This window comes from Epinephelus fuscoguttatus, linkage group LG3 (assembly GCF_011397635.1).
Source record: "Epinephelus fuscoguttatus linkage group LG3, E.fuscoguttatus.final_Chr_v1".
Classification (NCBI taxonomy): domain Eukaryota; kingdom Metazoa; phylum Chordata; class Actinopteri; order Perciformes; family Serranidae; genus Epinephelus; species Epinephelus fuscoguttatus.
In genome coordinates, this window is record NC_064754.1 from 7,680,093 (window position 1) to 7,694,642 (window position 14,550).

The window sequence follows — 14,550 nt, forward strand, 5'->3', positions numbered from 1 at the left end:
TTTGGGTCTGCCCCGGGGCCTCCTACCAGTGGGACGTGCCCTGAACACCTCCAGCAGGAGGCGCCCAGGAGGCATCCTGATCAGATGCAGCGGCTCCTTCGCGAGCTCCTCACCCTATCTCTAAGGCTGAGCCCAGACACCTCATGGAGAAAACTCATTTCCACCTCTTGTATCTGCGATCTCATTCTTTCGGTCACTACCCAGAGCTCATGACCATAGGTGAGGGTTGGGACGTAGATGGACCAGCAAATTGAAAGCTTTGCTTTCTGGCTCAGCTCCCTCTTCACCACGACGGATCGACGCCCGCATCACTGCAGAAGCCACACTGACCCGCCGATGCATCTCACACTCCATTCTCCCCTCACTCGTGAACAAGACCCTAAGATACTTGAACTCTCTCGCTTGAGGCAGTAACTCTCCCCCAACACAGACAGGGCAAACCACCGGTTTCCGACAGAGAACCATGGCCTCAGACTTGGAGGTGCTGACTCTCATCCCAATTGCTTCACACTCGGCTGCAAAACGCTCCAGTGCATGCTGGAGGTCACGGTGTGATAGAGCCGACAGAACCACATCATCTGCGAAAAGCAGGGCTGCAATTCTGAGGTCCCCAAACCGGACCCCTTCCGCCCCCTGGCTGCGCCTCGAGAAAATTAGTTTGAACGATAAATAAATAAGTAAATATATAAACAAGTCGAAGTCTATACTGTTTGGGGCCTTTAGCCTTGTTTTCAGCTGCTTTACTCATTGCTTTTCAACATTTGTTAAGAGCTATTGAAAAGGTCAGCAAGTGGAGATACAGTTCTTATGAATGAAAATGCTACCGGCGCGGCAATTTGAATGCCTTTTATATCAAGAGCTATTAAGTTGTTATGTTTAGTGAAGTACAAGTAGAAAGTAGTCTGAGATTAAAATATGCATGTAAAGTAGAAGTCCATAAAATATGCACTTAAGTACAGTACTTCAGTAAATGTACTTAGTTACATTCCACCACTGGTTCTATATATGAAACTCTTAAAAAAAGCTTCAGCTGCCAGTCATGCAGTTACTTTAGAGCTCAATATTGCCTTCAGTTCATACAGTATTTGTTCCTGTGCATGAGTTCCATGCACATATATTCAAATCTCTATGTGTGTGTCTTTGCACCTGTGTCTATTTCAGTGTGAGCACGTGAGGCTGTGTGCGAGTGGTCAGCAGCGAGAGAAAGTGTGTTTCAGTGGCAGCTGCAGTGTGAGTGTGCTTCCTGTGAGCCGACAGCGGGAGTTTGTCACTTCTCTTTGTAAACTGCACGATTTCAGCTCTGCAGGGAGAACGACACGTACATGGTGAGTAACTCCTTTTCTTCAACGAGGCGTAAATGGGAAGAGATTGTCATTTTGAATTATGGTGTGTTGGCCTGGTGTTTTCTGAGATGTCAATACACACTTTCCTCTTACTGTACTGAAGGTGCAACACACTGGATCCAATTGCACTTCCCATGAAATACACTGAGTCCAGGTGAAGCTTGTGATAGCTTATTGATTTCATCTGTCAAATCCATTTATTTAATGCACATGAAAGAAATATGAAGGAGAGACAACAGGTTTTAGCGCTTCTGTGTGTAGCTCTTGGACTGCAACTATCAGGAGTGTATTGCTGCGGATACAACTGATAACGGAAAACATTTAGTACAACAGTGTCAGCCGTGGGATGGCTTTAAAATTGTGCTCAATTTATAGCCTTTCAAAATGCATTACAGTCAAACCACATCTAGACATCTAGGTCAAAGTGGGGTTCCTTTGGTTGAAGAGTTACTCTTTGCAGATATAACTTCTATTTCCTTTAACGACTGTATTTCTACATGTAGTTAGAACACGAGTCAGACAGAACTTTTCACCCATGTGTATTGGAGTTGTTTTACACTGTAAGAGTGTCAGCTAATTGGCTACATTATAAGGTAAATAAAACCAGTAATGTACTATGTTTAAAATTTTATTTTAGTTTTTCATTTGTAAACCTATACACGTTTATTTATTTAGTTCTTTTATCATGGAGGCTGCGGCCAAGTATGACTATGAAGCTGCAGCTGATGACGAACTCAGCTTCAGAAAGGGAGAGCGATTAAAGGTAAGGAACACACACACACACACACACACACACACACGCTGTACACAGTTCACACACACTTCCTACTTTGTGTTTTCAGCAACACCCTTCAAGTTATTAATAGCTCTCGATGTAAAAGGCATTCAAATTGCGGCCTGTTGATATGGCGCTGGTAGCATTTTCATGTAAATCATTGTCGCCTACATGTCTGGACATTCAGCTCACTCATGCAGCGTGAGAACAACAGCATTTGCATCACTGCAGCACTTTTTAAGAGTTTGTACAACAGGTTATGAAAATGTGTTACGAAACTGCATCCTGCTGCTCGAATACAAGTTTATTTCCTATTTTCACAGGACAGTGATCTCTGTATGTCTGCAACAAGTACAAACAAACCTAGAAAGGCGAGGTGGTCTGTACCAAAATACAGTAGCAATAATAAAGTGAAGAATGCAAACCAGAGTGTGAATTGTTGTGTGTGTTTTTCACACGGATGATCCTTGTGATCTTTTTGGTTATAAAAGTGGTGACTCACTTCTAAACCACCAGTTCAACATCTTGTAGTGCAATTAACTAACAGTTTAACAGGACTTATTAAGGTATTCAAAACAATACAAGTGTTAAAAAAGAAAATTCCTTTCATCCCAGTCTTTTCATTTTAGATGTTGAAGCTCATTCTGCCCCACAGTAAAATGTACAGTTGTAAAAAGTACAGCAGCAGCAACATGAAAGAGAATATAAAGAGCAAACCACATGGCTTCCAAAAACGTTTTCAAAAACCACACAGACACAAACCACAGCTGCACTCTCGCTAGATCTGTTTTTGTACATGGAGACAGAAAACAGACACCTGATGACGGAAGTGGTCTGATTAATAGGACTGGACCCGACTCAGAACTTTGCCAGATTTGGCTCAGTGTTTCCATATAGAATTCTAGAGTTTAAACAGGGTGTAGAGGGACATTTAGTGTGACAGTGACGTCCATGTATTATATGTATGTAGTACAATAATAATATGTTGTACATGGATGGGAGCTGACACTAGATATCCATCCATTTTCATCCTCTTAACTTGGGCCGGGTCGCGGTGGCAGCAGGCCAAGCAAAGCATCCCAGACATCCCTCTCCCCAGCAACACTTTCCAGCTCCTCCTGGGGGACCCCAAGGCGTTCCCAGGCCAGATGAGATATGTAATCACTCCAGTGTGTTCTGGGTCGTCTGCGGGGCCTCCTACCAGCGGGATGTGCCTGAAACACCTCCACCGGGAGGCGCCCAGGAGGCATCCTGATTAGATGTCCGAGCCACCTCAACTGACCCCTTTCAACACGAAGGGGCAGCGGCTCTACTCCGAGCTCCCTCTGGATGTCCAAGCTCTTTACCCTATCTCTAAGGCTGAGCCCAGACACCCCACAGAGGAAACTGACGCTTGTATCCGCGTTCTCTTTCTTTTGGTCACCACCCAGAGCTCATGACCATAGATGAGGGTTGGGACATAGACTAGACAGACCAGTAAATCAAACACTTCGCCTTCTGGCTCAGCTCCCTCTTCACCATGACAGTGCCCGCATCACTGCAGAAGCTGCACCGACCCGCTGATCCATCTCACTATATATCACATGTTTAATTTCTGTATATACCAACAGCAAAATATCTACATTTGATATGTGCTATAATGTCACTTCTGGCGGCATGGTGCTGCAGTGGTTAGCACTGTCGCCTCACAGCAAGGGGGTTCCTGGTTCAATCCCGGGTGTGGGAGCCCTTCTGTGCGGAGTTTGCATGTTCTCCCTGTGTCATTGTGGGTTTCCTCCAGGTACTCCAGCTTCCTCCCACAGTCCAAAGACATGCAGGTTAATTGGTGACTCTAAATTGTCCGTAGATGTGAATGTGAGTGTGAATGGTTGTCTGTCTCTATGTGTCAGCCCTGTGATAGTCTGGCGACCTGTCCAGGGTGTACCCTGCCTCTCACCCAGTGTCAGCTGGGATAGGCTCCAGCCCCCCTGCGACCCTCAAGAGGATAAGCGGTTAGAAAATGGATGGATGTCACTTCTGACACTCAGCCTGTCTATTTATTATATCTTGCTTTTATTTTTTACTGCTTACAATCAATGACTCAGATGCAATATCTATACTTCCATCAGTCAGTTATGTTAAATCAGCCATTCAGTCTGTCTCTTCTGCTTATTTTTGAAGCTCCCTTATTATATTGCTTTGTGTTTTCATACTGTTTGCTTATTGCTTATTGTTCTGCTCTTTGTTTTTGTACAGTTTACTTACTTTATGTATTTATATACTGCTTTTTTTGACTGATGCTTCCTGTTTGCACCATCCCTTTGTTGCTGTAATGTTGCAAATTTCCCCGTTATGGGACGGATAAAGGATTATCTTCTCAAACAAAAAACAGAGACTGTATCTGACATATCAACATCTGTTTGGGACCAACATACAACAAACCCACAGTTTTTTATTGAGTCGTTGCTGTGTTTCCAGCAGCTTTTTAGGCATCAAACATGGGTGTTTTTTAGTTACCTGGAGCTATTCGACTGGGGATAGTCCCACAAAAAGTGTTTGTTTCTTACCGAGACATTGCTGCTCTTCCAGCAGGCAAAAAACTGGGTGTTTTAAGCCAAAACAAGATGAGACTTATGAGACTGATTTTATTTCTGTTGCACCTCCAAATCAATATTGAATAAATGAAAATCATTTGTATTGAGCGTGTGTTCTGTAATTGTATCCCACTGTGTCAGATTCTGCAGACCACTGGAAACTGGTACAAAGCAGAACTCGATGGATCTGTGGGGTTTGTACCCAAGAACTTCATCGACCTTCATCTGCCCAGGTAAACTCACATAAAGCCAAAGAGAAAATGAAAAGGCACAGACATTGTCTAGTTTTTGAAATAACACAGAAAAGGACAAAAACTTTTGAGATGGTGCACAAGTGGAATGACCAATCACCTCACCCCATTGAGAAATAAATGTATAAATGTTTGCTCGAGTATTTTTCAGTATTTTCCCATGAATTTCTGATCATTTATCCTCCCGTTGTCATCATCATCATAACTGTGTTACCCTGACACCTGTCATTTTCTGCCTCTCTCCTCCATGGCTCCAGCTGGTACCAGGAGGACTTCAGTCGCAGCGACGCCCAGGAGAAGCTGATGCAACAGCCCGTGGGGGCCTTCCTCATACGGGGCAGCCAAACTGCGGCTCAGGGTGACTTCTCCATCTCTGTCAGGTGCATTGAGTGTGTCTATATGTGCATATAGATCCAGAAATAGCTATAATTTGGCTCCTAGCTAAGAGTTGTGTATTTAGAGCAACTAATCAATGCAGTTAGTGACTACTAACATCTTAAGAGATACTTTTACTGTTCTGGTTGATGCCCATTATACATATGTCTTTAGTATTTTGCAGTCAAATTCGATATGCTGCTCCAAATTACTAGCATTAGCATAATGGTGATAATGCTAAGCCCAGAGGTTTGGATCTGAGTCACATGATTTGGACTCGAGTCAGACCTGAGACACACAAAAAAAAAAGAAAGAAAAAAGACTTGCAACTCGACTTTGACTTTAATGCTAATGACTCGTGATTTCAACTGGACTTGAGCCTTTTTCCTACACCGCTGCAACAGTGTCAAAACCCATTGGCTATCATCTGACAGCGATAAAGCCCCTGGGAGCAGTAGCCAATATTTCGGGCTGATCCTGCATAGCCAACGGATAACAGCGCCAAGAGGTCCTCTTCTGTGTGCAGGTCATTCTGGCCAATATCTATAAACAGAAACTGAATGCAGATAAATTTACAAAATAGCTAAGATAAAGCTCACTCGTTGTCAAGAAACAGGCAGTGGCTTCTGAGATTGCATTTTGGCTAATGTGTACCTAGTCTGTAGGCATACCCCGGAGATCTTGCCTCCGGAAGAAGAGCGGAAGAGCCCTGGTTTCCGGTTGTAGGCTGTTTGCAGTCCGCGTGATATTGACCAATCATGGTTGAGCCGGCTGCAGTTGTTGCCAGGATAAACGGTCTGTGCGGTGAACTAACGAGGCGGAACATAACTGCCGTCACTGCAAACTCTGAATCCATTGCAATGGTTCAGCATATTTACTTATACATAAACGGAAGTCGGAAACGGAAATTCGCCTCCTCCGTCCAAATCAAACCGGAATGCCAAAAAATCGGGGGTCTGCCCCCAGAGGCTGTATCGCTGTCTGCCGGAAGTCAGACGCCGAATACAGCCGATGGGTTCCGGGAATGATGTGGACTGATTAGGCTACCTGCTGTTCAAATGTGATTGGTCAACACTACTCGCACTACAAATGGAAACCAGAACACCTTTGACATCTTTATAGAAATTATAGACACAATAATTTCCAACTTTATTTGACATTTCACACACAAGTACAGGCTAATATCAACATAGCTAGTGAGCTAATGCTTATGTTAGCTCTCTCAGTGACAGTTTACTGGCTCAGAACCGTAGTCAGGAGCACACTGGTTTATTTGCATTAATATAGCTTAGCTGGTAACTCGCTTCTAGCAGTCCAGACACTCCCCTGAAGGAAAGATAACAAGGCATTCGGGTGCTGTTCACCAATAATGGTTTTAATGCAGTCGTCCCCACAAAGCAATAAACATGGCCTTCCCGTGAGGTTTAACAGTAGCCCTGAACTTTTGTAGAAACTTAATTCAACTAGCATCACATGTTGCCACACGCCGTCTTCACCATGACACACCCGAGAGAGCGCTGCTTCCCTTCACACACAACAAAGCACACATCACGCACTCACTCATTATCCTCAAGGCCACCGCCCTTTGACAAGGGTGAGCCGGTAACACTTATGTAACATTAGCTTCACAGCTTATAATAACTGTTTAACAAGCTTCTTTTAACAAATGAAAACAATTCTAAAAAGCATGTATGATTTTTGTAAATGTATTATATTATTACTATCTTGCTAAAATGGTATTACATGTGGCAGAGAGCACGTTATAACTTGCTTAGGACATGAAACTCAAAACTTAGGACTTCTGACTTAACTTGGGACTTGTTAGTTTTGACTTGGGACTTAACTTGAGACCTACCTGTAACTTGCAAACCAGTGACTTGGTCCCATTTCTGTGTGGTGGCCTACTGGTATCCAGTTAACACAATGTATCTATTGAGAAATCTTAACATGTCCCAATTTCTTGCTGCAGCCTCTTAATATGGGATGCAAAAAAGACAGTGATCTTCTCTGTCTTTTTTTTATCAACCAACACTTCTCCCCATCCATCTCTCTTTCATTCTGCGTCACCATCACATCTATGTGGTTTAGAACGAGCTGCGATAAGAACTTCTATTTGCATTTTCACATTAATGCATTTTCTCTATATAACCACATCACTTCCTCCAGCGGTAGCACGTTCCCCTGTACAAAGTTGATGCTTTGTTACAAGCGAGACAGGAGACGAATGCATACTGCAAAATTTAGGTTTTTTAGACAAAGACACTTCGTAAAACTTTATTGGACTTGATGACATCTGTTCCTACTGTCACACTCTTTCATGTCAGTGTATATAAAACATTTAGAGCAACAAGGGTTATGGATGCATTACCATCTCTTATACCAGAGCCACTGAGAGCCTCAATGCTGATTGGCTGGAAGGTGAGGATAAACTTTTAGTAACCCCGACTCTTTTCAATTAATATGCCAGTGTTAAAGTGAAGGGAAAGACGGAAACTGTAAGGCTTGGCTGGAGATCTTGGTGCCAGGGTTACTTGTGTAACCAACAGCAAAAATATAACTAGCTGCTTAGTCAGAATGATGCAAATGTCTTTAATGTTTGCGAGAATTGAGATGGTCAAATTATATCACAGTTGGTGGAGGTGTATGATTGTCAAACATTGGTACATGTGGCAGCCCCAGGGATGCAAAATTACAAAGAACCTGCTGAGCGACTTAAGAAGTATTCAGTGTGAATATTGCAGATTACTTTCATGTCTTTTACTGAGTTTTGTCTTTTGAACAAGGCAGTGAGGTCGTCTCTTGTGCTTTCTTTTTCTGTCCTCCATGTCTGTCCATGTCTTTAAGTTATCTGTCAATTTCTCCTCCCTGTGCATCCTGTTCCTGGCCACCTTATTTACATCCTGTCTGCTCTGGTAGGGCTGTGATATGTTTGTTCAGGAACAAGAGGTTAACAAGCTTTAGAGGCCCAAATGTAACCTTTAAGAAAAAAATAAATCATCCATTTCTGCAAACTCTCACGCTTTCACAAACAAATATTGTGCCGGGCCCTTCATGACGCAAGAAAAGGCAGAAAAAGACAAAAAAAAAAAACAAAGCATTTTTCTGTATTTCATTTCACTGTAGACATACAGCAGATGTGCAGCACTTCAAAGTGCTGCGGGACACCAGAGGGCAGTATTACCTCTGGTCAGAGAAGTTCCCTTCTCTCAACCAGCTGGTGGAATATTACAAAAGCACGTCTATCTCCAAACAGAGTAAAGTATTCCTGCAAGAGATGCATCAGCAGGTAGGAAACCTACCCATGGAAAACTTAACCTGAGTGATAGAGTCAGCCTCTAACAAGTGTACTGTCATTAACTTATTAACTTATTCCAGTTAAGTATGTTTGACTATCACATAAATACAGTGAACACATGTTAAAAAAAAAGTAATAATATAAAGTTTTGTGTCAAAACAGCAAAGAGGAGGCTCAGACAGACCGCCGCTCCCTGCTCCTCTCCGCGCTCCTCGACTCCCCAACTGTTCACCTTCACCTGCACCACGACAGGTACCCAATAGTTCTGTGCCAACAGAATAACGTACATTTCTGCAAAACCTGGATATATTAGGTTTGTGCTTTTCAAACATATGACATAGTTCAGACAAGTTGTCATGAGCTAAGTTTCTCATCCGGATGAGGAGGGGATGGTCGATGTTGAGACGACTGTTTCAGTTTTTATTACAAATTTAGGGCATTTCCAGCCTTGTTTGTAGTGACCAAACAAGGTATTTTAAAACAACGCATGATGTTTACCAAACTCTAAACCTAACACATTCTCCACAATGTTGTCACAACATAAAAATGAAAATTTCAACGTAAAGAAACCCAAAGTTTCAACATATCTGCTACATGTAAAACATACAAATGTAACATATCCATGGTTTGCATAAACATACGATACCAACATTTATTCTGGCAACTGGGTTGTACTGAGTCTGTCTCTGCAGGTATGTAAAGACACAGAGTACAGTACAGTATGGATATGCCTTTGTTTTTCTGTGCATACACTTATGGATATGCTGTCCTGTCTGTCTGAATGATTGTGTGTACATATTGTGTGTCCTGGTCCATATGTAGGCTTCTTTGTACATATTTGTAGAAGACCAGTCTAGTTCATTAGGATGCTCCAGTTATGTGGCAGCAAGCTGAAGTATTTAGGTGACTTCAACCAGTGGTTCCCAGCTGGTCCAGCCACGGGTACAGATCTCTCCTCAGCCATTAGTTCAAGGTCCGCACAGTTTAATATGTTCAGCGTCATACAGCGTTTTGCCACGTTGTCCAACTAGTTTGCTGTCTCTGTCAAGCTGTCTGTTAGTCACTCACTCTACAGCAGGAAACAGCACTTCAACACGGTATTTCAAAATAAAGTGTTTTTGTTTTTGTTTTTTTTACAAACTTGACACATTTCAGAGTCACTTGCGGTCCATTCAGAATGGACTCATAACCCCCTTTTGAACCGCGAGCCACCAGTTGGGAACCACTAACCTAAACTATAAATTTAATCTGATGTATGCTGTTGTTTGCTCCAAAATTTTAACTTCATGGGGCCCAGAAAAAGCGTCTTTTAAGCATACTACAAATGTTGCCATGCCGTAATGAGATTTTTTTAAAGGGTTTTATGAGCATTAGATAATTTTGTCATCTCAAAACAAAGCACATAATCGTTCAAAACTCAGAATAAGGGCCAACAGAGTAGCCTGAGTGTCAGACTGAAGCTCCCAGAACCTTCAGTCTGACATGGCTTCCATTGAAGGCGATTTACAAGGGGGAGGGAATTTGATTTTTCCCTAACCAATCAGTAGAGATCAACGACTCACCCAGAATCTTATGTCATTAGTATCCATGCCTCGGGGGTGCCGAAAACAAGCCAGCATTGCCCGTTTAAAATGTCTCCGTCGTCGTGCACGCCCAGCTGCATCATTGTTAAATCCAGTTTAGCAGCTTCCTTAATTTGGTCCTCCATTAACGCGAATAGTGGCAAAATACCTCGATAGCATCGTGAATGTGGTCTGCAGGATCTGTAGCGGTCGCCATTGTTGCTATTACCCACTGGCATACAGCTTGACATCAGCGTGGCGCTGATTGGCTAATTGCTAGACCCCCGGCGTTCATTGGTCCTTCCAGCGTTTGGACGAGATAAATTGCAAATTCATTGCAGTATGCCAGACCAGAGATGCAAGCCTACTCAGTTGAGTGGGCGGGGTCTATGGTCTGGAACCAGGCTACCAACAGAGGTCGTCGTCTACTAATCACAGGGTTGGCAGTCCCATCCCCAGCTCCTCCTGTCCACATGTTGACATGTCCAAGGTCAGACCAGTATGACCAGACACGTTCCCCTCAACATTTAGAATATGTCCATTTGTCTATCCAAATAAAAACATGAAAGTAGTAAAGGACTTTTATTTTGAGAAAATTAAAGACATTTGCACCATAAATTGATTCAGAAAAGGCACAAATTGGTGCAGAAAATCAACAGAATTCAGGAGATTAAGTAGTTAATGTTGGGCAGCATGGTGGTGCAGAGCATTGTTGCCTCACAGCAAAAGGGTTTCTGGTTTGAACCCGGGTTCGGGGAGCACTTCTGTATGGAGTTTGCATGTTCTCCCCATGTCAGCGTGGGTTTTCTCCAGGTGCTCCAGCTTCCTCCCACAGTCCAAAGACATGCAGGTTAACTGGTGACTCTAAATTGTCCGTAGGTGTGAATGTGAGTGTGAATGGTTGTCTGTCTCTATGTGTCAGCCTTGTGATAGTCTGGTGACCTGTCCAGGGTGTATCCTGCCTCTCACCCTGTGTAAGCTGGGATAGGCTCCAGCACACCCGGGACCCCCATCAGGATAATGAATGAATGAATGAATGAAGTAGTTGAAGTGAAAAAATGTATGGCAGAGGACTCCCAACCTCCCTTTTTCATGTGTCCTCCTCCAGTGTTGAAATGACACCTACGCTATTGACTTTTACACAGTAGGATTCAAATAATAATTCTTTAGGGGATTCCTAAGCCACAAGATTCTTATTACAAAGAAAATCCGAGAGAAGATTAAAAGGGGATGCAACAAAGGAAAGTCTACCATTCTGGTAACTTTATTCACCCTTTATGCCAAGTAAAGGTCTGGTTTGACACTGTCTAGAAGTCTCGGCACACAAGAAATCTGAAGTTCAACTTAACGCAGCTCTAATATTTTACCCACAAAATCATTTTAATGAACTTGCAGAGTTCAGTGACAACTGGTTCATGGAGTTTGTACATCTGTGTCTCATCCTGTCTGTCCTCCTCCTCCTCCTGCAGCACAAAGCCTCCCCCAAGCTGCAGGTCAGAGCTTTATACAGTTTCCAGGCTGAAGAGATGGACGAGCTGCAGTTCAACGCCGGTGATATCATCAACATTTTGGAGTGCTCCGATGAGGCCTGGTGGAAGGGCGAGCTGAGGGGCAAAACGGGCCTGTTCCCGTCCAACTACACCAAACCCATCTGAGAGGAGCACACAGGCTGATACATGTAATCTTATAATAACTTTGTATTAAAATGTATGTCTTATGCTAATTCATGCAGGTTAGTCCTAACTAACAGTAAGTCACAACCCTAAACGAACAGCAGAGGCCTCTGCGTCTCTCGACAGAAGCTGTCAGCTGTCTAGAATAAAAATGAAGACTAACTTGTTTGGTTGAGGCACACACACACACACACACACACACACACACACAAACACACACACTGTACATGGGATTTCTGTCTATCATCATAGCACACATATAGCTGTATATCCTGTACAAGAGATATAATGGGACGACTGTTTGGCTGTAAAAAGGTTTCCAGAACTTCTCAAAGAATCATCACACAGTTTACAGACAGATGACCTAGGTTAAAGATACTTGTAAAGTGATGTCTGCTCTTACAAGATGACTTGTTACACAGCCTGAGACAAATAATTACATGGGCATGTACTGTAGTTGTTTCAGTCATGATATCAACAAAAGCATATTTATTGTCATGTTGTTATATTTTTAATAAACCAGTGATGCACATTAATATTCAGAGTTGAGAATACATTTTAAAAACATATTCATACATTATTTTGACCCGTCCTGTCCAGTGGTGGAATGTAACTAAGTACACTTACTCAGGTACTGCACTTAAGTACAGATTAGAAGTATTTTTACAAAAAACAATGTATAGACTCATACTAAAGTAATCCCTCTCAGTCATCACCTAAGGCCCACTAGAAGTGTGTGGCGGTGTAGCTATGCGCAGAGACTCTGCCCTCTTGCTATATTTTTTATTTTATTTTTATTTTTTGTGTTTGGGACATTGATGGGACCCAGGTTTTACTTTACAAAGTCGAAATCCAGTGCATGGCCAGTGACTTGTGGCGTCAGACACCAACAAAAAAAAAGGCGTCCTTTCACAATGGCATGATACGCAGCCAGTTGCCGTTTTAGTTTAACAATGCCCAGCAGCATCTGGCGGGACAAGGACTAAAGTTAAAGGGATAGTGCACCCAAAAATGAAAATTCAGCCATTATCTACTCACCCATATGCCGAGGGAGGCTCAGGTGATGTTTTGGAGTCCTCACAACACTTGCGGAGATCCCAGGGGAGAGGGGGTAGCAACACAACTCCACCTAATGGAGGCTGATGGCGCCCCAGATTCAAACGTCCAAAAATACATAACGGAAATCACAAAATATCTCCATACTGCTCGTCCGTAGTGATCCAAGTGTCCTGAAGCCCCGACATAAAAGCTGTTAAAAAAAAAAACGTCATTTGAACTCTGTTTTTAGCCTCGTTGTAGCCTGTAGCTCTGACCGCCTCTCTGTGCACCGCGCTCACGTGTTCAAATGAAGTTTTTCCAAATAACTTTTTATGTCGGAGCTTCAGGACACTTGGATCACACAGACGAGCAGTATGGAGATATTTTGTGGTTTCAATTATGTGTTTTGTTTTGTTGCTACCTCCTCTCCCCTTGGATCTCCGCAAGTGATGTGAGGACTCTAAAACTTCACCTGAGCCTCCATCGCCATATGGGTGAGTAGATAATGGCTGAATTTTCATTTTTGGGTGCGCTATCCCTTTAAGGCTGCGAAAGTCCGAGTGGGTCAGGCCAGAGGGATGGTGCATGGGTCAAACAGATATCGACTTTCACCCGAGAGAATGGTGTTCACATCCTGTGAGATTCTAGAGCCAAACCCTGTTCTTTTTTGTTCTAAACCAAACCATGTGTTTGTTGTCGAAGAAAAAAAAAGCCAGTTTGTGGTGTTGCACCGACGTAGTGCATTTATTTGAAAGAGACTGTATGTGAACGGAAAATTTCCTGTGAAAACAGAAGTGTATTTTGAAAGAAGACAATGCATGTAACAGGCAGAACTGGACACGGTGTCCCAGAACGTCAACAACCAATTCACCCAGGGTACCTTTCACTTTGTATGTGGATGTGGAAAGTCCATGACCAAATGTCGACATGCGACGAGATTGGAGTGAGAATGTGTTCTTTATGGACGTGTACCTCCACAGGGCTCAGGTAAGGTGGGGGCTTTATGAGGAGGTGGCAACCAGGTCACAGACTGTAAACACAGTCTGTGAAACAAAGAGAAAGTGTCAACAGTCACCTCCAATCTCTCTCTCTAAAACCTACAAATCAGGTTAGAAATCTCGGGGTAATAATGGACTCAGACTTGAACTTTAACAGCCACATCAAATCAATAACATCAGCAGCTTTTTACCATCTAAAAAACATTGCCAAAATCAAAGGTATAGTGTCTAAACCTGACTTGGAGAGACTTATCCATGCATTTGTCTCTAGTAGGTTAGACTACTGTAACGGCCTGCTCACTGACCTCTCCAAACGGGCTGTAAGACAGCTGCAGTACATCCAGAATGCTGCTGCTCGGGTCCTGACCAGAACCAGGAAGTACGAGCACATTAGTCCTGTGCTCAGGTCTCTACACTGGCTTCCTGTGGCTCAGAGAATAGACCTTAAAGCAGCTCTGCTTGTGTACAAGTCTCTCCACGGCCTAGCACCAAAGCACATCTCTGACATGTTAGTGCCATATGAACCATGTCGGACTCTGAGGACCTCAGGGACCGGCCTCCTGCTGGTGCCCAGAGTCAGGACTAATCATGGGGAATCAGGATTCCAGTTTTATGCAGCTAAAATCTGGAACAGTCTTTCTGAAGATGTGAGACAGGCCTCTACTCT

At 43.2% G+C, this 14,550-nt stretch overlaps 1 protein-coding gene across 2 annotated transcripts; it reads left to right on the plus strand.

The window, feature by feature from the left end:
- The first annotated feature begins 1,175 nt into the window (after positions 1-1,175).
- Positions 1,176-12,036, plus strand: grap2b (GRB2 related adaptor protein 2b). Of its 2 annotated transcripts, none has more exons than XM_049571274.1 (7): positions 1,176-1,325; positions 2,019-2,106; positions 4,833-4,924; positions 5,200-5,322; positions 8,441-8,603; positions 8,775-8,864; positions 11,644-12,036. In XM_049571274.1, exons 2-7 carry the CDS (start codon positions 2,029-2,031, stop codon positions 11,827-11,829), a joined length of 732 nt encoding a protein of 243 aa, XP_049427231.1. In that variant the 5' UTR covers positions 1,176-1,325; positions 2,019-2,028; the 3' UTR covers positions 11,830-12,036. The 2 variants fall into 2 exon arrangements, with proteins under 2 accessions (XP_049427231.1, XP_049427232.1); XM_049571275.1 differs by lacking the exon at positions 1,176-1,325 and adding an exon at positions 1,848-1,936.
- Positions 12,037-14,550: the final 2,514 nt, after the last annotated feature.